Here is a 24,290-nt window from a genome sequence, read left to right on the forward strand (position 1 = left end):
GATGGGGGGGGTGAGTCAGGTTCCCCCCCACCCCTTCCTGCACAAGGATGGAGAAAAGGGGCTGGGGGCTGCCCCTTGGTGCCACCCTCAAAGCCATCTCTGCCCCCCCAGCTGTGCAGCACCTGAGATTTTGGGATGGGGCGAGGCATTTCCATGGGTGCCAGCGGCTGGGGAAATATTTTGGGGCACGGTTCGCCTCCTGAATGTTTCAGGAAGCTGGCGCGGGGCATTTTTGTTCCAAACAGGTATTTAATCTGTCAGCCCGCAGCTGATCCAGCCCAGCCCCAAACCCTGCTGAATAGGGAAGGGGCTGGCGCACCTCGCGGTGTTTGCACACTCCCGTTAGCTCTTGGCATCCTGTAATTAAGGCCAGGAGCTCGTCAGGGCGAGGACTCCGCTTTACCCACGTGCTGGCTCGGAGCACCCCAGCAGCTCCGTGCACCTCCTGCGAGCACGATGTTTTTTTTCCACCAGCAGCATCCCTCTGACACCTGCCTGGAAGATTTCAGGCTAGGAGCAGAGCAGAAAAGCACCACGTGTGGTACGAGGGGGCTGGGAAGAGACCCCCTCCTTTTCCATCCATCCTCCCCTCATCAGAGCAGGATGGATGGAGCTGGCATTTGGGAGATGAAAGCGCATTCTTCACCGCTAGCGGGGAGAATTGCTTCCCAGAAAGCGTCTGCAGCCAGGGGAGGCTGAAAGCAGGGAGGACCTGAGCTGCCTTGCAGCCGTGCTCCCCTGCAAATCCTCCCCCAACGCCTCCATCCCCTCCTCACCGTGTTTTGTAGTGGTTGTGGAGGGATGGAGAGCCCTTCCCTGCCAGGAAAAACTCTCCGTTATCCAGCTGGAGATGGTGCTCGGTTAAATCCAGAGCCCTGGGAAGCCTCCAAACCCTCCTGCAGGGCTGCACAGTGTCCTGGATGGGGAACTGGGCTTTGCTGCTTGATTTGCACGTGGCCGCTTGCAGATGCGAGCTGCTCGTGCATTTTTTGCACTAATTGCTGTTTGATTTTTGCACTAATTGCTGCTTGCAATTATTGATGGGTACAGCCAGGAGGGAGCAGCAGAGCAGAGCATGGGGGTGAGCACTGACACCTTGGGGGGGGGTCCCACTGCTGGCCCCCAGCCCCTTCCCACCACGAGGGATGTGGTGCTACCCCCAGCACCCCCAGTTTGATTTGGGGAGGGGGTTCAGAGCACGGCAGCTGCTTGTCCCACACCCTGCTGCTTGCTGAGAGGAGCCCCCGGCCCCTTTAACCCTCTTGTCCTGGCTTCAGGAAAAGGATGGGGTTGGGGAAGATGGGCAGTTATCAAAATGAAAGGGCATTTTAAGGGGAAAAGCTGTCTGGAATCCCGTTTCCCTTCCCAGAGCAATCCCAGGCTCCATCTCCATCGCCCCCACCCTCCCTTCCCACTTCTTCCTTCCCAGGTGATGGCAAATCCCTCGCTCTGGCCCCAAGCTGTGCCAACCTCCCCGTTACAAAAACTCCCTTGTGGTTTAATCGCCTTTCCCCGTGTGTTTGGAGCTTTTTTTGGTCCTGGTGTGCTCGGTGCAAAGCTGCTGCCAGCCCCGTAACTGGGGAAATCCTTCCAGGGAGCAAACCACACGTGGAGGAGACACCTCTGGATACGCACCATGGGGAGGAGGATGGGGGGCTTTGGGCTCTCCGCTCGCTCCAGATCCAAGCAGAGACATAAAGCGCTGAGGAGCCCAGTGAGGATTACCCCAAAGTGGCTGTTTATCCTATAAAAAGGCTCCTCGGAGGGATGGAGCAGCTCAGGGAATGCGGCACACAGGCGCTTGACTTCTTCCCATTACAAATCCCTGAATGGAAACAGCTGGGAGATGGGGTCCCCAGGGACCCTGCCCCCCAGGGTGAGTTTTCTTGGGGAAAAAAAAAGGCATTTTTAGGGCTAATGGGAGGCGACTGATGTGCCCCAGGGGATGAGGAGCTGCAAAATGAGCATTTTTTAAACATTTTGGCTGCTCTGGGTGGTCTCAAAGGGCACCCGAGGAGCATGGGTGCAGGTGGTGGGGGAATTCGGGTCCAGCTCCATCACATCCTGCAAAGAGAGGGCAGCTTGTCCCTGGGGGGGGGGTGTGATGGATGGGGGGGCAGCTCTGCCCCGTGCAGATGTGGCAATGCTAAAAGATGCCACCTGCCTTCCGCTTGGGCTGTCAGGAAAATAAAATAAAGCGAGCAGCTCGGAAGGGGCTGCTGATGGACTTTTCGGCTGCTTCGTTGATGTTGCTGAATGCCATTTGTAATCGTAAGCTGTCCCTCCTCGCGCAAATATAATCACATATTTATTGCCAAGACAATTCCGAGTTAATTATAAGGCAACTAATTTTCTCAGCAGGGCCTTGCAATGTTTGGGTGTGAAGGAGCCAGCTGTAACGCCGAGCACTTCTCCTCCCCGTTTCTTACGCGCAACGCAAGTTACTCAAGTTCCTAAAACAGAGCGAGATGAAACGTGGGTCACCAATGCCCTTTTTGGGCTCAAATCCCTCAAAAAAAGCGAAAGCAAGCTGGTGGCCGTGTCCTGAGGCCAAGCACCAGGGCCCACCTGCACCAGCTGGGCAGGATTTTGCCCCTTGCTCCTCATCAAGCTCCCTTCACAGCTGGTGCGTGGCTTCATCAGCAGGGCAACATCCCCGCTTGGGCTCTATGGGGTGGGAGAAGTGGCGTGCCTTGGGTTTAGAAATTTGTCTTTCATCTCCGAAGACGCTGTTTGTGTGACAAACACTGCTCAGCACACTGGCTCCTGATTATACTCAGTTCCTTTTGTCTCACCCTTGAATAGATGTTTTCCATCCCAGCCGGGATAATGAAGCCATCTCCACGTCGAGGTGATTAAGCCCTCGCTTACGCCCGCTTCCTCTGCCTGCTTTAAGTCCCCATCCAAAATCTGGGGGCTCCTTCCATGGGGCATCTGCCTTGGGTTTCAACCCTGTGGCCACGAAGCGATGGAGAAGGCTCAAAGGCTCCTGCACCATCCCCTGCCCCCCGAACCCCTTTTTCCTGCTGTCACTGGGGTGGGGATGAGGCCGCTTGATGCATCAAAATAGCCCCAAATGGAAAAAAAAATTAAACCCCAACCCCCCAGGAGAGGGTTTGCTGCCCGGTGGGACTTGGCACCTTTGCGCATTTTGCAGGGCTTGAGCGGCTTTGAAGTGCTCAGCGAGCCCAGCCTCGACGCTTTCACTTCTTCGGAGCCATTTATTCCCCTTTATTTATCCTGGGATCCCCCAAGGCTCTTTAATTTCAGCGCTAAATCCAGGTTGATCCGGCAGCGGTGATATTTCCTGCCTGCATTCCTCCCCTCCTCATTACTCGATATTAAAAGCGCTTTCGCCGCAGTCACATCCCGCGCTGTTTGCAACCCGCAGGAGGGAAATATTTCAGAGCCCAGCTGGCTGCACCCAGCCTGGCTCCTCGCCTGCACCCTGAGCATCCCAAGGCACCGATTTTTTGGGGGACCGCAGGATTTTGCTCGCCCTCGGGCCACCTCGGAGCTGGGTTTTGGCCGGCGCTGGCTCCCCAGCGGGCTGAGGAAGGGCAATGATTCACCTTCCCTATCAGGCAATTAGCACCAGGTCTGCAGCTAATGAGCTGTCCTGGCTCTCGCTCCCGGGCAGAAGAAATGAAAGAGAGAAATTAGGAAGCGCAGCGCTGCCCCCCCCAGCACAGCACGGAGGGGGGGGGGGGGGTTGGCAATTAGGGAAGGGCTGTGAGAGGCAGGGGCTGCAGGACCACCCCCAAAAGAAGGATGCTCCTGGAGTGCAAGGGGGGATCCCTCGCAAATCCCTCCACTTCCCGAGCATGTTTTTAGGATCGAGGGGGGGCGATGCTGGAGGCACCTCGGTGGCGTTAATGCGACGAACTCCTCTAATTGCTCGTTTATGAATAGAAACCTTCAAGGAACCCAGCCTCGCCTCTGGCTGCTCTATTAGCACCGATCGCCAGGCTGCCTCTCAAAATAAAACCTTGGATGTGACCGGGGGGGGGTTGTGTGAACCCTTTTTCGGGTTGTTTTTTTGCAAAACGAGAGGCAGAGGTGAGAAAGGAGGCGCAGGAGGGCAGAGCGGGGAGGGGGGAGCAGCTCCATTAACACCGCTGCTAATTGCGTTCCTGCTGCGCAGCGCAAGAGCAGCCAAAAAATACAAATACATAGAAAAAATCGCTATTTTGCTCCACGATCCCGGCTTTGCCTGAATTCTCCCCATCAGCAGGGGCCCCCTTGGTGCCCGGTGGTGGAGCAGAGGCCGGAGAGGGGACACGAGGACACCCAAACGCCAGCACCCACCCAAGAGGAGCACCTGGGGGCTGCCTCTGACCCATCCCCAAAAAACACACGAAAAAAAGACAAAGCGAGAAAAAGGAGGAGGAAGGGGAGCTGGAGAGGAAGAGGAGGCTCTTCCCAAGGACCAGGCTGCCTCAAACCTGCTCAGCTCCACCTCGAGCTCCATCACAGCCTCGTGCGTAAAGATGGAAACCCTGCCTGGCCCTGAAGCTTCAAATAATTCACCGCTTTCCCCCGAAACCGGCAGCGCTGCTTTGTTCAAATTAAAGATTTCCCCCGGGACACCGCAACCTGGCTCTTGCTTTGCAGATTTACGGCTGCTGGAAAGGGATAAAAAATGTGAAAAATGTGCTTTTTTTTTTTTTTTTTTGGTGGCAAGTGCTCCCGGTAGGACTCCTTGATGTCTGGGTAATTTCGTTATCCGGGCACGAGGGGCCCCTTCCTTCTGCACTTTGCATAATAAATTCGCGGAGAGCAAGGGAGGATTTTTACCTTCTTACCCAGCGTCGGAGCGGGGGAAGAAGCAGGGAGGGAAGGGGGATTCCCTCCACCAAGCAGCCCCGCAGCGAGGCCAGGTGGGAGGAACAGATCTCGGCAACAGCTGGACGGCCGCGATGCTCGCCCTCTCTCCGCCGTCGCCTCCCGGTTCTCTGCAGGCAAAACAGCCAGAAAAAAATCCAGCAAAATAAATAAAACGCCCCGCTGTGCGGCAGCTCTCCCTCCATCAGATGCGAGGAGGATGGAGCCTGGTGAACAACCTGAATTGCCCCTGCCCGAATCCAGCAAAAAGGGGAAATCCGTCCACCGAATCCGCCGGGGTTGAGTGGAGAATCAAGGTCGTGACTTTTTTTTTTCCCCCGTTCGGGGTGTAGGGGGGGTGCAATCACGCTGTGAATCCCCCAGTTAAAACCATGCTTCGTGGCGTTGCGAAATCACAGGATTTCTAGGTTGGAAGAGACCTCAAAAGATGAAATGAAATGAAATGAAATGAAATGAAATAAAAAATAATAAAATAAAATAATAAAATAAAATAAAATAAAATAAAATAAAATAAAATAAAATAAAATAAAATAAAATAAAATAAAATAAAGTAAAATAATAAAATAAAATAAAATAAAATAAAATAAAATAAAATAAAATAAAATAAAATAATAAAATAAAATAATAAAATAATAAAATAAAGCATTAAATTGCACTAAAATTGGAAGGGGACAAGGGGAGAGAGGCACCTGGCCAGAGGCAAAGCTGCTTCTGCCCACCAGGGCCTCATCCTGCCGGTGCAAGCGCCCTCATTCTGCATTAGCAGCACATTCCCTGGAAGTAATCGCAGCCCCTCAGGTCATTAATATGGAAATGAATTCCCGCTCCACGGCAGCGAGATGTTTGTGCAGATTGGGAGCAGCTTGCTGAGCATCGCTTCTGAATGCCGTGGACATTAAAGCTTCCCCCATTACAATGTTGATGATTTCTTCCCTTTTGATGAATAGCCTGCCATAAATAGCCTCTGATTAATTGCGGCGGCACTTGGAGGGCTGGAAATGCATCATTTGCCGCTGTGGATTGGGATAATGGTCATCATCTGCCTTCTTTGAGAGCCATTCAGCAGGAGAGGGCTCGGCTCTGCCGGGGAAGCCAGGTGGCTGCTGGCGAGTTTCTGCGCCAGGCACCCAGCTCCCGACAAAAGGCTTCGGGTGCCTCGCCGCAGGCTGCCTGCGAGCTAATTGCAGCTCTTGCTACTCTTCTCTCTGATTTACCACCCCTGCTTCGGGCCGCTGGGAAGCAGGAGGGACCGAGCGTCCTGAGGAAAGGGGCAGATTTGGAGAACCGAGCTGCGAAGGGGCCGGAGACGGGCGGAAAAAAATATATATTTTATATATTTTTTTATATTTTATATATTTTTTTATATTTATATAAAAATATATATTTTATATATTTTTTTCCCTTAGCTTGCAGGAGCCACGAGGGCATCCTCGCACGCTTGATTAAACCAGAGGGAAGGCTCGCAAAGCGCAGGGCACCCCGAGCTGCAGACAGAGCCGCGGGCACCGCGCCGTGCCCAAACTCTGAACCCTCTCCGGGCAAAGCCACCCCCCCGAAAGGGCTGCCCCAAATTACACGGGGCAGGGAAGTAATGCCAAAAGGTCCCTCCCTTCCCAGCGCGGGAGATGCTGAGCCCCCCCCCTCCCAGCACCGCAGCAGCAGCCTGGATGCTCGGGGAGTTGCCATGGAAACCCGGGAGCTTTGGGATGCAGCTGAGCATCCTCACGGGGTGGGACGGTGCAGTGGGGCGCGGAGGGCTGCAGCCCCAAATTCAGCAGGGATTTGGGCACCGGTGCTCCCTGCAAACAGGGGGGAAAGGCGTTTTCCGCCTCGCCCACCGGGCTTTACTCCCTGCTCATTAACGGGGCTGAAATGAGCTAATTAGGCAGGGCTCGCAGCCCTGGGGTGCTGCTCCTGGACAACCCCAAAAGAGCCGGCTGGGTGACAGGTCCCAGCAGGGCAGAAACTCGCGGCTCAGGAAGGAGTAATAGGATTTTCCAGCTCTGCTGGCTCAGTGGAGGCAAACAAGGGCTCAGAGATTAAAGCCCCTAAGTGAATTATGGCAAGACAGCCCCGCTGCCGGGCCCACGGGGAGGGAGCTGAGGCAGCACGACGTGCCGGGACGGCCGCTGACTTGGGGTTTGTTTGGCCAACTTCAGCCTCAGCCGCTGGCTTTTCATTTCGGAGGGGTGAGCTACAGCAGGTTATCAGCGTCGTGCTTGATTTACTGCCCCCAAACACCAAAGGCGCTGAAATAAATCGTGAGCTCTGCATAACGAGGTCATAAAGGGTGAGAAGCAGCAGACTGGGGGCTGGATGCATCCCAGGGTGTGTTACTGCAGCGAACAGCGGGCGTGCAAACCCTCTCTGCTTTGCGTTTCTCTCACTCCAGCTTCCAGCCCTTGCCTCTCGCCCTGGCTTTTCTCTGCTGGCCTCAGAGCCACAGGGATGCTTGCCCAGGAGCTGGAGAAATCTCTTTTTCCTCCCCCAAGAGAACGATCCCTCCCGGCGCTGCAGGTTTCCAAATATTTGTTTGGAGGGACCGTGTTTAATGGGCCAAGTGAAGAGCATAAAACCAGGCACTAATTGGCTCGGCGAAAAGCCGAGCTGAGCTCCGGCCGTTCTGCAGCTCCCCATCACTCCCGTCACTCGCCGGGGCTGCCGAGGTGCAGCGTGATTCATCATTACAGCCGGGGCTGTGAGAAGGAGGAAAAAACAAACAAACAGCCCACCGGGCAAAGCTGCTGCAAGCTGGGGAAGTTTCTGACTCATCTGGAATGACGAGGAACGGCGGCGGCGCTGCCTGCTGCGCTGGGACAGGTTTGTGCAAAGCTGCTCCCACCTCCAGGGCCGTTTCTCCGGCTCGTGGCTTCCCCGCAGCAGCTCCCAGCAGGGCGAGGAGGCAGCAATCTGTAGGAGCAGAGCCCGGCTCCTATCCATGCCCAAACCTTTTGGAGGAAGGAGGTTTAATTCAGGAGCCTGGAACCGTGCACGGGAGCTGGGCAGCGCTACCCCACCCCAAAGCATCCCTGTGTAAATTCCAAACCCGAGCAGCTGTCCCAGGCTCCCGCCATCCCAGCACGCAAGCACCGGGTCCTGCCGGCCCCACGTGCCTGATTTCCAGCCACAAGAAAGAAAACCCTCGGCACTGCCACGGGATTTACCAGCACCGTGGCCACGCATGCCTTCGAAGCACGTTGGGCTGGATCCAAATAACAAGAGTGATGCTCAGTTCCCTGCCCAAATCCTAGAGGAAGCAGAACTACGAGAAGGAAAGCGGCTGTGACGCATTTGGGGTGGAAAAACGGTTGCTTTTAAGAAGAAGAATAATGAAAGAAATCAAAGCAACACTTTTAAAAGCAAAAGGGGAAGTTTGGCATCGCGCAAGGGCAAAAGGCTCCCTACGCTCAGGGCCGGGTGCCCATGGGGAGGCAGGAGGGGGACAAGGAGCCCTCGCTCCACTGAAACCACCGGAGTCTTTGTCACATTTAAACATTTTTCAAGCCCTTTCGTGGAAACAGCGACCTGAATCCTCGCCCGTGCTGCTGAACATGAATAAAGCATGCTCCCCATCCATTATAGAGCAGCCGGGCGGCACGCGGCGCCGCCGGCTCCCCGCTCGGGTCCTTCCCTGCTGCTCACGTGGGCAGAGACCCGAGGTGGCCAATGCCCCAAGGAATTCGGCCTCAGCTGCGTTTCGAAGGCCAGATTTCCCTCCCCTGCTCTCCAAGCACGCAGCAGCCCCTGCGACTTGCTGCTCTCTAATAATTCACCGCGGCAGGCACGGCTCCCACCCTTCCAGCATGACTTTGCAAGCCTGGTAATGTCCTGCGATCCTGGCTGGGCTGCGGTCTGTGTGTTTTGGGCTAAAATATAGGGAAAAAAAAAAAAAAACAAACACCTTGGTTCTTTCTAGCCCCTTTTTGGAGGAAGAGCCCGGTGCAGAACATCGCGTCCCTCCACGCTGTACCCGTGCACGCTCCCCGTCCCGTGCCCTCCAGCCGGACCGCAGCGGCGAGAGCTGGCTGTCCTTTAAGCTCCCTAAAAATAATTAGCAGGAAAGTTCATTACAGCAGGGCTAAATGCTCCGGCGGCGTCCTTGGAAGCTGCCAGCAGCTCTCCTGCAGCTGGCAGCGGGCGCGCACGCCGCTCGGCTGCCCAGACCCGTAATGAAGCGCGGGGGGGGAGGCGCGCTCGGCAAATTAGATCCAGTTGATGATCCAATTAAGGGTTATGTTTGCAGAACTATCGGAAGCAAAAGACGCTCCCTGGGCGGACGCCACGCTGAGAGGCAGCTTTCACAAAATGGCCCTGCAGGGAGAGGCCTCTCGCTTCTTATTCCTTGCAACAGCTGCACCCAGAGGTCCGGGCGCCCTCCGAGCCGAAAACCGCGACCGGCTAACGAGGGCGATGGCTCCTTGCTGGAATATTTGCAGTCTGAGCAGCACGTTTCCTCATCTGTAACAAGATATAACAGCTCACGTAAGCAAAACGTGAGCGCACGCAGCAGGTGAACGAGCCTGAGCACACGCAGGTCCTCTCCGGGCCAGACTTTGCCTCCCCAAAAAGTCCTTGCACCATTTCCTTTGTCGGGGTTGGAGGAAAAACGTGTGGTGCCAGGAGGGGAAGGAGCGACCTGAATGTAAGGGATTAGCCAGGAAACCCGGCAGATTTGTTAACTGAATGCAGAGCAGCACCAGGGCAGCTGAGGAAGGGGAGGAGCGGGCTTCCGTGGATGCGACGAAGAGGATTTTGCTGCACTTGTGACATTCCTGGGGAAAAGGATCCGAAGGATCAAGGTATTCGGGAAAAGGGATTAGACGGAGCCCAGCACAAACAACCAGAAAACGTGCAGAGCTCCTCTGCCCCTCGGTTGTTACGGAAAACCCAGCGATGTGCCCTGGGAGCAGAGGCACTGAATCGAGCCCCCGAGCACACAGGTCCACAGCTTTTATCCAGAAAAGGCGATTTTTGTCAAGCCTCCGTAAAAACCAAACTCGTTGGGATCAAAGCACTCAGCAGCACAAGCAACGAGCGCCGTTTCAGCACAGCCACCACCAGAACCTCACCCCAACCTGGCTGTTATCCCCTCAAGACTTGGAGCCACGAGCCCGGACCGCGCTCCATGGTGTGCTCGCTGCATTCCCAGGGCAAATTTTGGGCTGATCCAAGCCCGATTCCCTCCCCAAACCCCTCTCCAAGGCTGGAAGCGGGGATCCCCGAGCCGGGCAGCCCCGCTTTAATACCGGATCCGAAGTGCCTGCTCTGCCTCCAACCCAGCTCCCGATCTCCTGGGATGTGACAGCCTCCTCCTGGAGAGCAACCAGAAGAAATCCCTCAAACGATCTTGCTGGAGAAGTGAAGGCTTCAAACGTGGCACAGTCACAAGCGGTTACCGTCAGCGTCACCGCCCCGGTGCCGGCGTCCAAGGGCTCACACGCGCTCGGAGGACGGAGCCAGAGCCCCCGCGGGCTCAGGAGCCGCGCCGCTCACCCGTGACTCCCCCAGGAACGATGCTGGGAAGGGAAGGAGCCCGAATCCAGGCCACGACGGTGTGCCAAATCGGGTTACTGTATCACAGATGCTCGCCGAGCGCAGCAACAAGCGCGGGTTCCCCGGGGAAAGGGCAGGAGACCAAAGCAGCTCGTGGTCTGTCACCCCTGGGAAGAGGAGAGCGGGCGCAAACGAGGCGAGGACGTGGCTGTTTCGGGATGGAGGAGCCGGGGGCTTTGCCACGGGGCTTTGGGAACAGCCCTGATGCTCCAGGCACGTCCCTTTGGTCATCCCGAGCCTGTCCCAGCCCCTCCAAGCTGCTCCACGGCCACCCCAGCGCAGGAACGGTTGTTCCCTGCCCTCACCTCTCCATCTCCTGCTCCGAAGATCCAAGAGATGTGCAGACGGAGAGGAACCACTGGGGAAAACGACGACAAACTGCAGAGGAAGGGCCTCGCCGAGCAGAAATCCCAATCCCCACCTGGAGCTGCAGGAGAGCAGCCCCCGTAAGCGAGGTATTGACCAGATCCTGCCCCGAACCCCTTTGGCTTTGACAGCTGCTTTGTTTTCCAGCATATATATGACACTACAAACCATCTTTTCAAGGATTTATCCCTCGTGGCATAAATCCCAAGGACATTTATTGTCTCTTGCTGCTTGGACACCGTCGTACAGCAGAGCCCCAGCGGCGGAACGCTTTAGGGAGCTCCCAGCAGTAGGAAATACCCCTCAGCTGCTGCCTGCCTGAGAAAACCCCCCCAAAAAGGCACTTTTTAGAGGCCAGCTCCCCCTTGCACAACCTCACAGAGCTCCTGCCCCACTACAACCCATCAGTAGCATCTTCACCCTCACCCCAAAAAGCTCCCCCCCTCTCTCTCATGGTCACTGCTCCCAGTTCGAAGCCTGCGCTGGGACCAGCACAGCCCCAGCACCAACTGGGAAGCAAAAACCAGCAAAAAGCAGCAGAAAGGCACTCGCCTGGTGCGTTTCCAGACAGAACTGCCACCTCCGCTCTCATTCATTTACCTTTGATCCTGCTTTCATGATACCGCGCGGTTATTTGAGGTAATTTCCCTTTTTAAGTCCTCACCTGCTTGTCACCCTGTGCTGGGTGGTTGTTTTTTTTTTGAAATCGATGCGTTGCTATGGAAACCAACTTTTATCTAATGCACAAAAACCTTCAATTTCCCCGGCATAACCAGCGAGGGTAAAAGCAAAAGCAGAAACGTCGGTGATACTCGCATGTTTGTTTTAGGTGAGCACGATAATTGCAGAGTCGGGAGGAGATGTTGCCTTTCCCCAGCTCTAAAATGGGAGCTTTTAGGAAAAAAACACACCAAGGAGCCGTCGCGGCTGGTTTTGAAGGGGACACCTACATTTGCAGAACTCGGGAGGGAAGGATCAGTTATCAAATTGCACTTTTAGTACTTTTTTTTCGCCCGAATTAGCAGCTTACAGCAGGATTCGAACAGGTCTTACAAAACGAGACATCGACTCGACGCTAAGCGCGTGAACCCAACGCCAAGAGGGAATAAAGGATATTAGCTTACAGCTTAAGACAGAAATGTTGAGAAGTTTTTCTTAATACCACGCAAGCCACACTTCCATTTGAAGGATTAAAACCATCAGCATCAGCCAACTCAGCAGATATTGCAGAGGTTTTCATTTGCAATGGGAGCGGCGAGATCTCTACAGACAGAGGAGGAGAAATAATCAATACCAGAGCTCCTGAAATGTTTCATCGGAGAGGGCTTTATTTTCTGCTTACGAGAACTGGAACTTTACAGCTGGTTTGCATTGGACCAAAGCTGGGATTTCATTTTTCTTTTCCTGTTTTTCTCTTGCTAAACATAAGCAATGCGGTGTAACCGGAAAACAGTGACTTAACAGTGTCTAAACCACGAGTGGATCGAGAGCAACTCGAGAAAAAAAAACAAAAAAAAAGAAAAAACAACCAAAAAAAAACAGCCTTCTAGCTAAAAAACTGAAAATCCACAATACAGTCCGCCCTACAGCATGGCACTGCCTGACGAATGGAGCGACCTCGGGCTGGAAGGGGCAGCACCCCAGGGACCGCGACGCAGCTCGGGCTGCCTACTGCTCTCCCTGCCGCGGGAACTACTGGCCGTGAACCTCTCTCGGTTGCTTTCAGGACCAAAAGGCATCTTCAAGTTTTAGTCCGAAGCGGCGGCAGGAGCCGGGGGAAGCTCCGGAGGCCACCACGGGACGGGACAGAGGGAGAGCTGCAGCAAGGGGAGCTCGGGGAGAAGGCGCGGGTGCCCCACGCCAGCTGGCTCATCGCTCGTTAGCTTAGGGTCAATTTACAACCGGCTCGAGTAAATCGCTTCTACAAACCGCCGGGCTGGACTGCAGAGCAAACACAGTTTATTCTGGTTAAAAGATGTGTTTGAACAAACATGCAGAGGGGCGGGGAGTTCATTCCGTCATAGCACCAGAGTTCACGAGTCAGCTTCACCATCGTCAGCGCTGCGCTGCAATAAATACTCTGCGTCTCTAACGGGGAGGAGGTGGGAAGCACTGAAGTGTGACCTTTAGCATTGACAATTCCTCGGCTTAGGAGACCTGTCAATAGAACTCAAGCAGCTGTGGCATGCCAGAACTGTTGTTTTTAAACATTCTCTCTGCTCATGAAAAGATGCTACTGTCTCATTTGGATTGCGTTCTCACCCTTGGCTAACCATGCATCTCTGCAGGTGAAAAACATTGTGTCAGGTGCCACAGGAGATATTGAGATATGAAATGAGCTTTTTTTTTTTTTGTTTTGTTTTTAAACTGGATATGAAGTTCATCTGGGAGAGAGTGCAGGGTTGGAGTAGGTTTTTTTTTTTTCCTTTCTTCCCCTCGCCCTTTCCTTTCTACGTGTCACCAAGGCACTTCACTCTGTGCGTAGGATGATGTGGATCCCTGATTCTGTGAAAACTGGTCCGCTCATCTCGCCCGCCCTCAGCGCAAATGAGGCATCTTCAAAAGGTTTCTGCATCTGACCTGCAGAGAGCAGCAACGAGAAAGTTCAATTAAGCCCGGCAAAGACTGGAAAAGCTTTCTGAGCAAGCAAGCTTCAAATGAAGACAGCTTCCAGGCAAACAACAAAGTCACCAATTAATAACTTGCAGGGGGTGTTTGTTTTTGTACACTCCCAGAAGATGATCCAAAACAACTCATTCACACATGCGTGTACGCGCTTTTTTTTTTTTTGATGTTGTTTTTCCTCCTTGAACAGAGATTTTCAGATCCTGCAGACATCACTGCAGCAAGGGGAGATATTCGGAGAGCTGCAGACTCGGATGGCAGAGGAAATCTGTTCTGCAGACTCACCATCAAGGGGCTGTTTTTGCCTTCCACCCTCGAGGTGCGCAGGGAGCGCGGACGCGGTGTGCATTACAAGCTGCGCTAAATAATTGACAAGGCACACGTGACTAATGTCATGACCTAGATAAGAGCTGCTGGTAGGGCTCTGAGCCCCTGGCTTCCAGGAGGTTCAGCAACCTGGGCTTAGGAAAGCCAGAGGAAGTTCCCCACGAGGGGAATAACGAGCAGAACGAGCGCGGTTCGGAGGGGAAGCAGAGAGAATAAGCGGCACGGGGATGGATTTGTGCCTGGTCTCCTGTAACAGAAGTTAAAGCGAGGAAACCGGCAACCCCCGGCCAAAATAACGAGGCTCTGGCATTACAAAAAGGCCAAAATCTTGTTGGGGGGACTCTTGGCAAAAGCTTAAGCAGCAAAAGGAGATGCCTGGGAGGTGACAGTGCAGAGGAAACCCTCGCTCTCCGCTCGCAGCGCTGGCCACGTTCGTGACACTTGCCTGCGGAGAGTTACAGACCGGTGCCTTGCCAAAAACGCAGCATAAATCTCCTGAAGGTTTACGACCCCTGTCTCCAAGCTTCAAGGCAACGCTGTGCCTTTGGATTCTGCTATGCACGAGGAGAGGGCTGCGGAAAGCTTACAGGCTGGATCACCAGCAGGCGTTTCACCAAAATACTGTGGTTTTTGGAAATTAAAGCTTCCCAGCCCGCTCGGTGGCCACGCATCCGAGAGGCACCGTGTGTAGCCAAGCAGCATCGCCAGAATTTAGGTTTTATTTCAGGTCCTACACCCTGCTGTACCCGTTTCTCTAGCAAGGCTGCTAAGATGCCACAAAAGCTCAGCTCCTCCCTTTCAGGATTAGCCCGAACAGCTTCGGCTTGGTGTTTTCCCCACCTGAAAAAACATTTGATTACTGAAGCGATCCGCTGCCCCTGACTTCCCAGTTTCAATTCTCTCTCTTCAGCATTTAAATTGCTAGGGGAGGCAAACAGCTTGCCTGGCTCCCAGGCTCCAGTTACAAAGCCAGCGTCAATCACCATCAGATAAAAACCACCTTGGCACCTCAGGTTTTCGGTTCTTTTCTCCTAAGACCTGAAATCTTTCCTTCAGCTCAAGTAACAGCCTCCCCGCTACCCTGCGGCGCTCAGTCGAGCAGAAGCAAGACTTATTTGAAGGGTTTCAGGAAGATAAATGGAAATGTTTTAATAACTTCACCTCTGAAGAAACCAGTGTTCCAAGTTCTAACAAATTACATTTGCAGCCCTGGAAGAAAAGCGGCAGAGATGGGGACAGCGTGACAGCTGAGCTTGGCCACCGCTCATAGCTCTAGTGTCATCTAGTGGAGACTGCCTCTTGCAACATTCCTTTAGGTTTTGCTGCAGCCAGAAAAAAAAAAAAATAAATAAATAAAAAATGTATTTTTGTTTTCCTGCACTCCTCCACAGACCACAGGGAGCTGAGAGTTGCTACCGAACCCGGCCTCCTGGGGCGGATGTTTTGTTGTATAGGAACCCCGAAAATATCATCGCCTTGCCCTGTGACTGCAGAAACAAGTCCCTAAAGAAACAAGACCCTAAAAAAAGCAGTGATTAAATACAGCATACTGGCCAAAAATGAATAATAAAGGAAGAAACCAGAACCTACACTCCTGAATACAGTTTCGCCTGCCAAAACCAGGTGGGCTTTGGGCAGCAGGGGCTGAAGCAGCAGCTCTGGAGCCCCTTCCAGCATCACCCCTGCAGCAGCAGCACGCCCACCGGTGCCTGAAATATTTCGGGGCACCCTGCTTGCGTGGGTGACAGCCTCGGGGCAGCTGTGCAGGCTCCTCCTGCCAGGTTCGTGTGCTCACCGCAGGGTAAGAGCCCGGGACGAGCTTCTGAGTGCTCCAGCTTGCTTCCCACCAGCCCCAAGCGTGAGCTGGGGGAGAAAAAACACTTCCACCAAAACGACAGCAGGCTTCGACGCGCTGCTTGCTGCTTCAGACGTGGGCAGCTCTTACTACAGATCCTCCTCTGGGATTGCTGCAAGTTCCTGCGACTCCGGGGCACGGATTAGAATGACAAATATAGCATTTTCGCTCTTTGACGGGTACCTTTCTTGACCTTCTCCAAAGAAAATCTGCACGGACACCCTCGCTGCAAAGATTTGGGGTTGTTCTTTAAATACTGCAGCCGCACTCGTGACATCATTGCTTTTATATTTTGCTCCTAGTGGAAATTACTGCAAAAAGCGCTGGCGAGATAAAGCCAGGCAGGTTTCAGCGCTCCTCTTTTCCATCCCTAAGATCATTTCCTCCTGCCCTCGCAAATCTCATTAACGAGGACACATCCACGAGCTTTTTGTTATTGCTCCCTGGCTGTGCCAATCGATAGCCCTGTAACGAATTCTCTCGCCAGCCACATTATTTTGGTGGGCTGCAAACTGTTCCCGTTTCCACAATTTGTTAATAGCTCTCTCATTTAAGACTGGGATGCCAAATCATTTATCCGGCACGTCCTTCGTGAGGCTTAACCACTTCTTCCTTACCTGTGGCCTGTTACATCGGGCAACTGGATTTCCACTCAGCACAACCAGAGAAATCCTTCCCTAGAGGGAAAAGCCAATTCCAACATCCCCTCTCCGCCTGGAATAGCATTATGGTTGCACTGCTAATTGGTTTAACGTCTAGGCAGCAAGCTCCATTTCCTGCCCAGCAGGCTGCCGAGCACACAGATCCATTTTGGTGTCTCTTCCCCTGCAATTACCCAAACTTGCTCCCTGCCAGGGAGCTCAGCACCCCCTCGGGAAGCTGGTGCTGGTGGAGCTGCTCCGAGCTCGACTCACCTCGTCCGAAGGCGCCCAGGTCGCCGCCTGCTTTCGCCGAGCTGCAGTCGCTGAACTGGGAAGCCAGGGATTCAAAGTCCTCTTCTCCCGATTTTATCTTCTGGATGTAGCCTGTAGATACAGGGAATAATTCGGTCAGGAGAGGGAAAACAGGGGGAAAAAAGACAAAAATCAACACCTCCACCCCCAAACCTGACCAGGAACAGTGCAGGAGAAACATTCCCAGCAAAGAAGGGGCCATCGTCGCTTTTTGGAGGTGCCTGAAGCATTGCATCCCACAAGAAAAGGGGTGCAGAGAACCACATCTGCACAGCACTCGATATTCCCCCTCCCACAAAGCCTTTCAAGCCCGAACAAAGACAGCCAAAACTTCCCTAACACCCCAAAAGCAATTGTCACAGAGTTTTTATTCTGCCGAACACGTTTCCACCTTTACCCCGGGGTCCATTCCTATTTAAGCTTCTGTTAAAAGAAAAAAAAAAAGTTAATTCCACCGACTGCTACCCCTAAAGCACGGGAATTTATTACTGGGCTTCGGAATAGATGAGCTTTTGACTTCAGAAGGGCTCGCCTCGGTGGAAGACCAAGCACGAAGAAGCCCCAAGGAGCGAGTTATTTGCAAAGACAGCTTTTTAAAAGGTCAGGAAAGAAACATTCGTAGCCTTAACCGAGAGCCTCACTGATCCAGACCCACGGAAACCCCCGTGGTAGCTCACGAGACAATCCAGGAGCTGCTTCACCTGGCAGAACACATTTTCCAGTTCCCGGCGTGCCAGCAGGACTGGGGAGCCAGTAATTACAGAAGCTGAGCGTGTGCAGCCATGAGCGAAGCTCAGATGCTGCTGCCGCATCCCTCAGCCTTTCACGGATGGCTGAGATGAGAAAAACCCGTGCAGATTCCTGCGACTCGACTGACTTTGGCTCCATCAGGAGCCAAAGCCCAAACCAGCGTGGGTCCAGCTGACTTGCAGCCACCCCCTACCCAAATGTGACTCAGCAGCGGCCACGGGAAATGTTTCTGTGTGAGGACAGCCACCTAAGGTGGGATTTTGGGAAGCTTTCTGCCTTCCCAGTACAGCCTGCTCCTGCTGGAAGGGCCTGATTTCTGTGCCTCGGCCCCTAGGTGAGGAATTAAGATGAAGTCACGCTGAAAAAAATCATTCGTCCGCATTTTAAGTGGGGGAACATCTCCAAGAGGAAGCCAGGAAGCAACGGAGCCACAGGTCCCTACCCCAGAGGAACAGCCCCAGACCAGGGCTGGTGAAACCTGGCTAAAACCTGGCTAAACCAATTTCTCCGGAGAGCTTTGCTTCGGTTTTAAAGCCCTCCTTGCAGAAACCTCCTCTCAGCTTCCAAAAGAACTGGCAAAGCCATCTTCCGTGTCAGACCAAGGCAGTCTTCCACCTTCAGAAAGAAACATGAAGAAGTCGGTGGTAGCAGCAGCGCCGCTTGGCTAAAATTTTGGCTGAATTCAAAGCAAAGCGAGGCTGGAACAGGGCAGTAAGAGCAGCTCGTGTTCCTCAAAGAGGAATCAAGAGAAAAGGAAGGCGACCCCAAACACTGAAGCTGTTAAGGAGGGACCTGGAGGGATGCTCTCCGGAGTTCCTGCTGCAAAGGATGAAGAAATGAGTATTTCCCAGCTCGATTTGATGCCATATAGCTGAGGAAATAGCTGGGAGAGCAGCCAGAAAACGGGCGTGGAGGTTGCCTCTTAGCAGCTGAAACAGCAAAGCGAGTTACCTTCCTTCCTGAAGCACCCAACCTGCTTTAACGGAAACCACTGGAATTTTAACCAGAGTGAGCTTATCCCACCCGCCCCACGCGTACAGGCGGAGAAAGGCAGGGGATACCCAAAATCTGCAACTACAAGGCTTCAGACAACAGCTCCACATCCTGCGATGGGAAAAGCTGCAGGATTATTTATCCGGGTGGCAGAGAGCTCCCAGCAGGCACACAGGGATGCTCGGGGAAGGCACCGGGCGCTGCTCATCCTATTAAACTAAGCTGCTTGAGCATGAACAGTCTACTCGCTGACAAAACAGAGTTTATCCTAAAATACATATTTGCACCACCGTAAATACACAGCTAATTGCATAAAGCTGCCAGTCCCCAGCAAGCTCCCATCATACCGGGGCACGGCACGTCCCGAAGAGTCAGGAATTACGCTTTAAAGCAACAAAGCGCCCAAATTAAGGATCTGAGGGTCTACATTTATGCATTTATCTCTTAAAATCACCCACACCGGTTGCATCAGCTGGGTCCTAGTGGTTAAACTTCTCCCAAGCTTGCAGAGCAAGCAGTTGATAACCCATGGAAAGGGAATTTGGTCATTAAAACTTCCTAATTTCACACGAGCAACCAGCCTAAGAGCAAAATCTGCCTCTCAAGCGGATGAGGGTTTTCCTGGGTAAAAGCTAAAGCTGACAGGGCTGTTTCACGTCCCCCCCTTGCATCGTGTCTGAACTCCGGCTCTGAGAGGAGGGATTCGTGAGCTTTCTCCCCAGGTGATCCCAGATTTAAAAGAAATCGCCCAGAAAAAAAAAAAAGGCACTGCCCAGCTTGGAATAAATCCCCCCGAAGAATCCCTTGGGGGTCAGTGAAGTGAAACAGCAGGAGACCAACGAAAGAAGAGCGAAATGAATTCAGATTTCATTTCAGATCGTGCTGAAATGAAACGGGGAAAATTTTTGGGGTGAATCCTGGCGTTTCGTGAGCCGATTCCACGGCACGAAGCAGGGCCAGGCTAAGGGAACGCGCAAAGAGCGAGCTGGAGGGTGGGGAAGCACTGTCAGCAGAAAGGAGGACCGGAATGCTAAACATGCCCTGAATGACCAAGCAAGATTCATCGGCGCCAAGCGAAGCGACAAAAACGCAGCCACGATTTCTGCTTGGGGGCTGAGAGCTCGAGCAGGAGGAGGACGTCAGGTACGGAGTCAAAAACCAGCAGGAATCGGGCAGCAGGGCTTTAACGGAGAAAATGACTCTCTGAAGTCTCAGCATCTCCACGAGAGGAGGGTAATAGAACAGTAAATGCCACGGGAGAAGGCACTGCCAAGAGCTAATGCGGAGTGCTGCATCCCACGATGAACCCGTGCTCAAGGAAGATTAATTGAAAGTGAAGTGCGAAAAAGGGCTAAGAGTAGAAACAGCAGAAGGGGTGACCTACATTACCAGCAACTAAAAGCCTGGCTGGCTTCGCGGGCAGGAACGGGCTGGTAAAAAAGAGCAGGATGCTATAAATCCACTGGGAGGTCAACATCAGGAAGAAACTAAATTTAATTAAGTAATAAAGCAGCTCTAACGCAAGAAACAACGGAGGGAAAGTGATTATGAGCAGTCTTCAGCTGGAAACCGGGCTTCCACGCATCGGAGCGGAGACGTTCTGGAATAACCTTCAGAGCAAACACAGAGAGGAGAAACAAAAAACCCTCAGTGGGTTTCAAACGGTGACTGATCAAGCTTGCGAGAGGGACCAAAAGGTTTCCTCCCCCTTACCAGGAAGGGCTCAGCCTCAAGTCACCAATTTCTTGCTGTCGGTGCCTATCAGAATGCACCTGGCAAGGGGCAGGTCCTCCAGCTCTGGCAAGGCGAGGGCTAACCCACATTTCATCCCCTGCTGCACCTTCCTTAATGGATGAAAAACCATCCGTGCCCAACGCAACCCTCCAGCTCTCTCAGCTCCCCTCTGTTTTTACCGGAGAAAAGCTGTCAAACGGAGTATTTGACGTTAATTGAGCTCACCTACCTAAAACATTTATCTTTAGCACCGTCCCCTCTCCTGCGGGAGCGGAGAGCTCCCTAATCAAATTACCTTCTCGGGTTTTTTTGTTGCGTAAAGCATTAACGCCAGCGCTGGATATCCCAGACAATAAGCCATCTCCTAACAAAAACACGGCGACGCGCGGTACCCTGCCTGTCAAACAAATTCCTCCCCCGAGATCTACTTAGACAATTCCACGCTATAATTACAGCCAGCAGGTAAGAGCGCATCTGCTCGGGGAAGTTCGCCGATGCCTGACTGACGAAAGCCGTGGCAGAGCTAAGCTGTGCGTCCTCGCAGCGGGTTTCAGCTGTTCTAGAAGCTCTGAACGCTTGCGAGAAGCTGCAGAGCTGATGTTCCCTGCGACCTTCCCACCAGTAACGTTTACTGGGGACAGACACAGAACAAAAAGACTCCTTTCGATGCCCGTAGCCCAGACTTAGGAACGAATTCCCTCGTGGCTGTCAGCGGGGAGGCAAACTGGGTGTTCACACGGTTTTAAACACAACTTTTCCCTCTCCAGGCATCATGGAGAGGCTGGGAAATGTAAAACCTGCAAGCAAAGGGGCTCGGGAGCTGCTGAAATTCATCGCATCCTTTGGTACCGAGGGAAGATGAAGCTGTTTGGGGTTTTTCTGGCATCGCCTTACAGGTAGCAAAGAACCGCGGCACCTCAGGGAGAGAAAAGCACCTAAAGGAAATAAAAACGATGAAATTGTTGAGCCCAAATAACGCTACCCGGGCTCCTAAAGACAGCCAGTTTGCAGAATTCGAGCTACCAAAAAGCCAACCCGCTCACGAGCTCCTGAAACACCTCCTGAGACCCTTCCCTTCCAAACCACCACCGATTCCCTCTGCTGTCGAACCAAATTCAGCCACGCCAAGAAGAGAGGGGACTAAAGCAGTTCTGTTCTTCAAACACAAAAAGGAAGAGAGAGAAAGAGAGAAAAGAACTGCAGGCTTGCAGCTTGGCTGACATCCTTCAACCTGTTTATCTTTACACCACTCTCAGCGCCCTCGGCACAGAGCTCCACGCCAGGCACACATCCTGCTCCGTCGCCCCCGGCCACGCTCCCTCAGCCACCCTAACCTGAAGGAGACGATTCCCTGAGAAAATTCCCATCTGTGCCAGCTATTTCAGCTCCCCTTCCAGAAGGGCTGCACACCACCTGCTGGTCACTGCCTCCCTGCTTCCAATTATGCAGCAGAAAGAGATTTTTTCCCCACCCAAGGCTTTCAAACGAGACAATCCTTCCAAAATAGAAGATAAAAAAGGCAGCTCTAGGACTGCAGAACCCATCTGTGGGCTCGTAGGGTCTGCACAGTCCCCAGCCTTTGAAGACAGCACCGCCCACTAGAGAGCACGGGCTCATTTCTTAAATTAATCAGCGGGTGTGATTTAATCCTCACCTCGAGCCCCGCGTTTCTCACCCTGAGAGGAAAAAGCCATCGGGAAGAGCAGCGCTTTCAGTGCGCTTCCAGAGGAAGCAAAACCTCAGCACAGAAGAAACACAACATCAACCGCCAGAGCTGCAAGGGAAGAGCCAGGCTGCGAGGATCAACGCCACCAGCTGCAGAAAACGTGCAGGATCCTTGCTCCTAAACCACGCCACGAGCCAGAACGCATCGGGAAAAGCCCGGGCTGACAAAATCAGCTGCAAGGCTGACTGCCTCCTGCAAGCAACTCGGTTTCAAGCAGAGGTTAACGGGAACTTGGCTGCTCTCAGGGCAAGGAGTCGAGTGACATTAAAGAAAAAGAAAATGTTTAAAGGACATTTGGTTTTAGCTTTAAATAATTTTTATTTTTTTTTTGATGGAGAAGTACACATTTACAAAGAAAATACAAACAAACCTGAGGTAACATCACAAAAAAAAAAAAAAAGAAAAAAAAGGAGGGGGAAGACGGATGGGCTGGGACCTATCTTTACATCATTTAATCGTGCTGAGCAAAGCACAGGGCAAAAAGGGTTTCTTCCAAGTGGCTGAGCCACGTGAAAAGTCCACGTTCAAGCCTCTTGGCTTAAACACTGCCTCAGTGAGCCCACGACACACTGAGCCACTTAGCTCGGGGCTAAGTTTAGCCTTAAAAGGACTTTTCCCCGACAACAGAACCGTTCTCTCTCTCTCCTGCATTTACTTGCCATTTATAAGCTCCAGTGCCTCATCTTTGGTCCGCGTGATCTTTTCCTGCCTCCACGACGAGGGCCTTCTGGACTGGTTGTGCTTCACCAAGAGGTGCGAACACCGCACCTTGCTGGGCTCCCCTTGGCCGTTTTTCCCGCTGCCGCTGGGGCGCTCCCACTGGCTGGCATTGGTGATGTGGTTGAAGTAATAAACGCGGCCTGTGGACAGAGAGAGGGCTGGGGTTAGCACGAAAACCTCCCAAAGAACCACGTTGGGCACCACAAGCTGCGTTGGCACAAGCAGCCGGCCCCATAAGCTCGAGCACAGACGGAGGGAACGACGCCTGACAGCGCCGGGTTGGTTCCTACACGAGTTGGGAACGAGCCTGGGTTGAGTCAGAGCAAAAGATCTGCACAGGAGTGGCTCCAGCTGCTTTTCCTGGTGCCACAGAGCGGTGGCAGAGCACCCACGGACACAGCCGGGACCAAAAACACTCGCAGGCAGCTCCCTGGTGGACGGCGCCGCGGTGCTGGCCTCAGGAAGCATAAAGTTTTCCTTTCAAAGTCAGTTTTTGACCCAAAAATGCAACCTTTCTGGGGCAGAAAGCTCGCTCTGCCGACACCAGGGGTCGAGAAAAGAGGCGAGCGAAGCACAGCGAGGGATCGCAGCAGCAACTGCACCTCGCGGGGGAGCAGAAAGCCAGGATCTAACAGCAAGGCGTGTGATTTCCTAATGAATCTGCAGCTAACGAGCTGGGAATTCCAAACATCCACAATGCTTCTAGCAAAGCAGGGACACACAGGTCCTTTTTTCCCCTCCCTCATCCCCCCACCACCGCCAAACGAAGGAGAAAACCGCTCACGACCTGCTCGGAGCCCATTTTCAAGCCCCTAAAACCCTAAAAGCTCTCGCTGCAAAAGAGCAAACCGTGCTGGAAACGCCACCCTGGCCCCAAACTTCTCCCAGCCATGCTCTGTCTTAGAACATTCTTTACTGGGAGCTCTTTCTGCTTTACTGGGACCCTTTTTTGCTTTACTGGGAGCACTTTCTGCTATTATTTATCCTCCTCTGAGCACAGGAATCGGTTGCTCTGAGGGCATTTAGAGCCTCCATCCCCAGAGACACCCAAACCCCCACCTGGATCCTGCTCGGATCGATGCTGCCGGTGCCCCCCCACGGCTCCCTTCCAACCTCGGCCGCTTCGGGCCCCCCCCCCCCGGACCAAACGGCGGCCCCCCCCGGTTACCGGGCCCCGCACCCACCCCCCCCCAACCCCCCCCACTCCCCCAGGCCCTGCAGCCGCCAGCACCGCCCCGCACGGGTGCCGGGAGCACGGACCCGGCCCCTCCGGGCCCAGCGGCCTCCAGCGCCCAGCCCCGGGGCCCTCCGCGGGGCCCGGCTGAGGGGAGAAACCGCCCGGGCGCAGGCCTCGGAGCCTCCCCCGGTCCTTCAAAGCCTCTCCCGGTACCTCGAGGCCTCCCCAAGTCCTTCAAGGCCTCCCCCGGTGCCTCAGGGGTCTCCCCCGGTACCCGTCGCCCCCCCCCAGTCCCCCCCGTACCGGAGCTGCGGCTCATTCGCTTCTCCCAGCCCGCGGGCAGCTTCTCCTCCTCCGCCATCTTCCCTCTCCTGCGCCTCCCGGCCCTCATTGGTCCCTTTCCTCCCCTCTCGCTCTTCCCATTGGTGCGTTCGGCCGCCGGGCGCCGCCCACCCGCTTCGCTATTGGTGGAGACGCGCGTCGCTCCGAGGGATACGGGAAGGGGGGTGCGGTGAGGTGGGGCAGGACCCCGGCACGTGATCAAGGAAAGGACGGTGGCCGCCGAGGGTCAAAAAGGGTAAATGTGCTCATTCTGTCCCCGACCCCCCCCCGGCGCTTCCATCGTGGTCCCGGGGGGCACCGATCGCGGCCCCCGCTCCCAAAAGC

General features: G+C 53.8%; 1 protein-coding gene across 2 annotated transcripts; it reads right to left on the minus strand.

The window, feature by feature from the left end:
- Nucleotides 1-4,707: 4,707 nt before the first annotated feature.
- On the minus strand, nt 4,708-24,084 carry PIN1 (peptidylprolyl cis/trans isomerase, NIMA-interacting 1). Of its 2 annotated transcripts, none has more exons than XM_068664351.1 (4): nt 23,928-24,084; nt 22,387-22,587; nt 16,486-16,596; nt 4,708-4,955 (listed from the first exon to the last, which is right to left on the minus strand). In XM_068664351.1, the coding sequence occupies exons 1-4, from the start codon at nt 24,013-24,015 to the stop codon at nt 4,723-4,725; spliced, it is 633 nt and encodes a 210-aa protein (XP_068520452.1). In that variant the 5' UTR covers nt 24,016-24,084; the 3' UTR covers nt 4,708-4,722. The 2 variants fall into 2 exon arrangements, with proteins under 2 accessions (XP_068520452.1, XP_068520453.1); XM_068664352.1 differs by lacking the exon at nt 4,708-4,955 and adding an exon at nt 12,073-13,344.
- Between the last annotated feature and the right edge of the window lie 206 nt (nt 24,085-24,290).

Source organism: Anas acuta, chromosome 32 (genome assembly GCF_963932015.1).
Source record: "Anas acuta chromosome 32, bAnaAcu1.1, whole genome shotgun sequence".
Taxonomy (NCBI): Eukaryota; Metazoa; Chordata; class Aves; order Anseriformes; family Anatidae; genus Anas; species Anas acuta.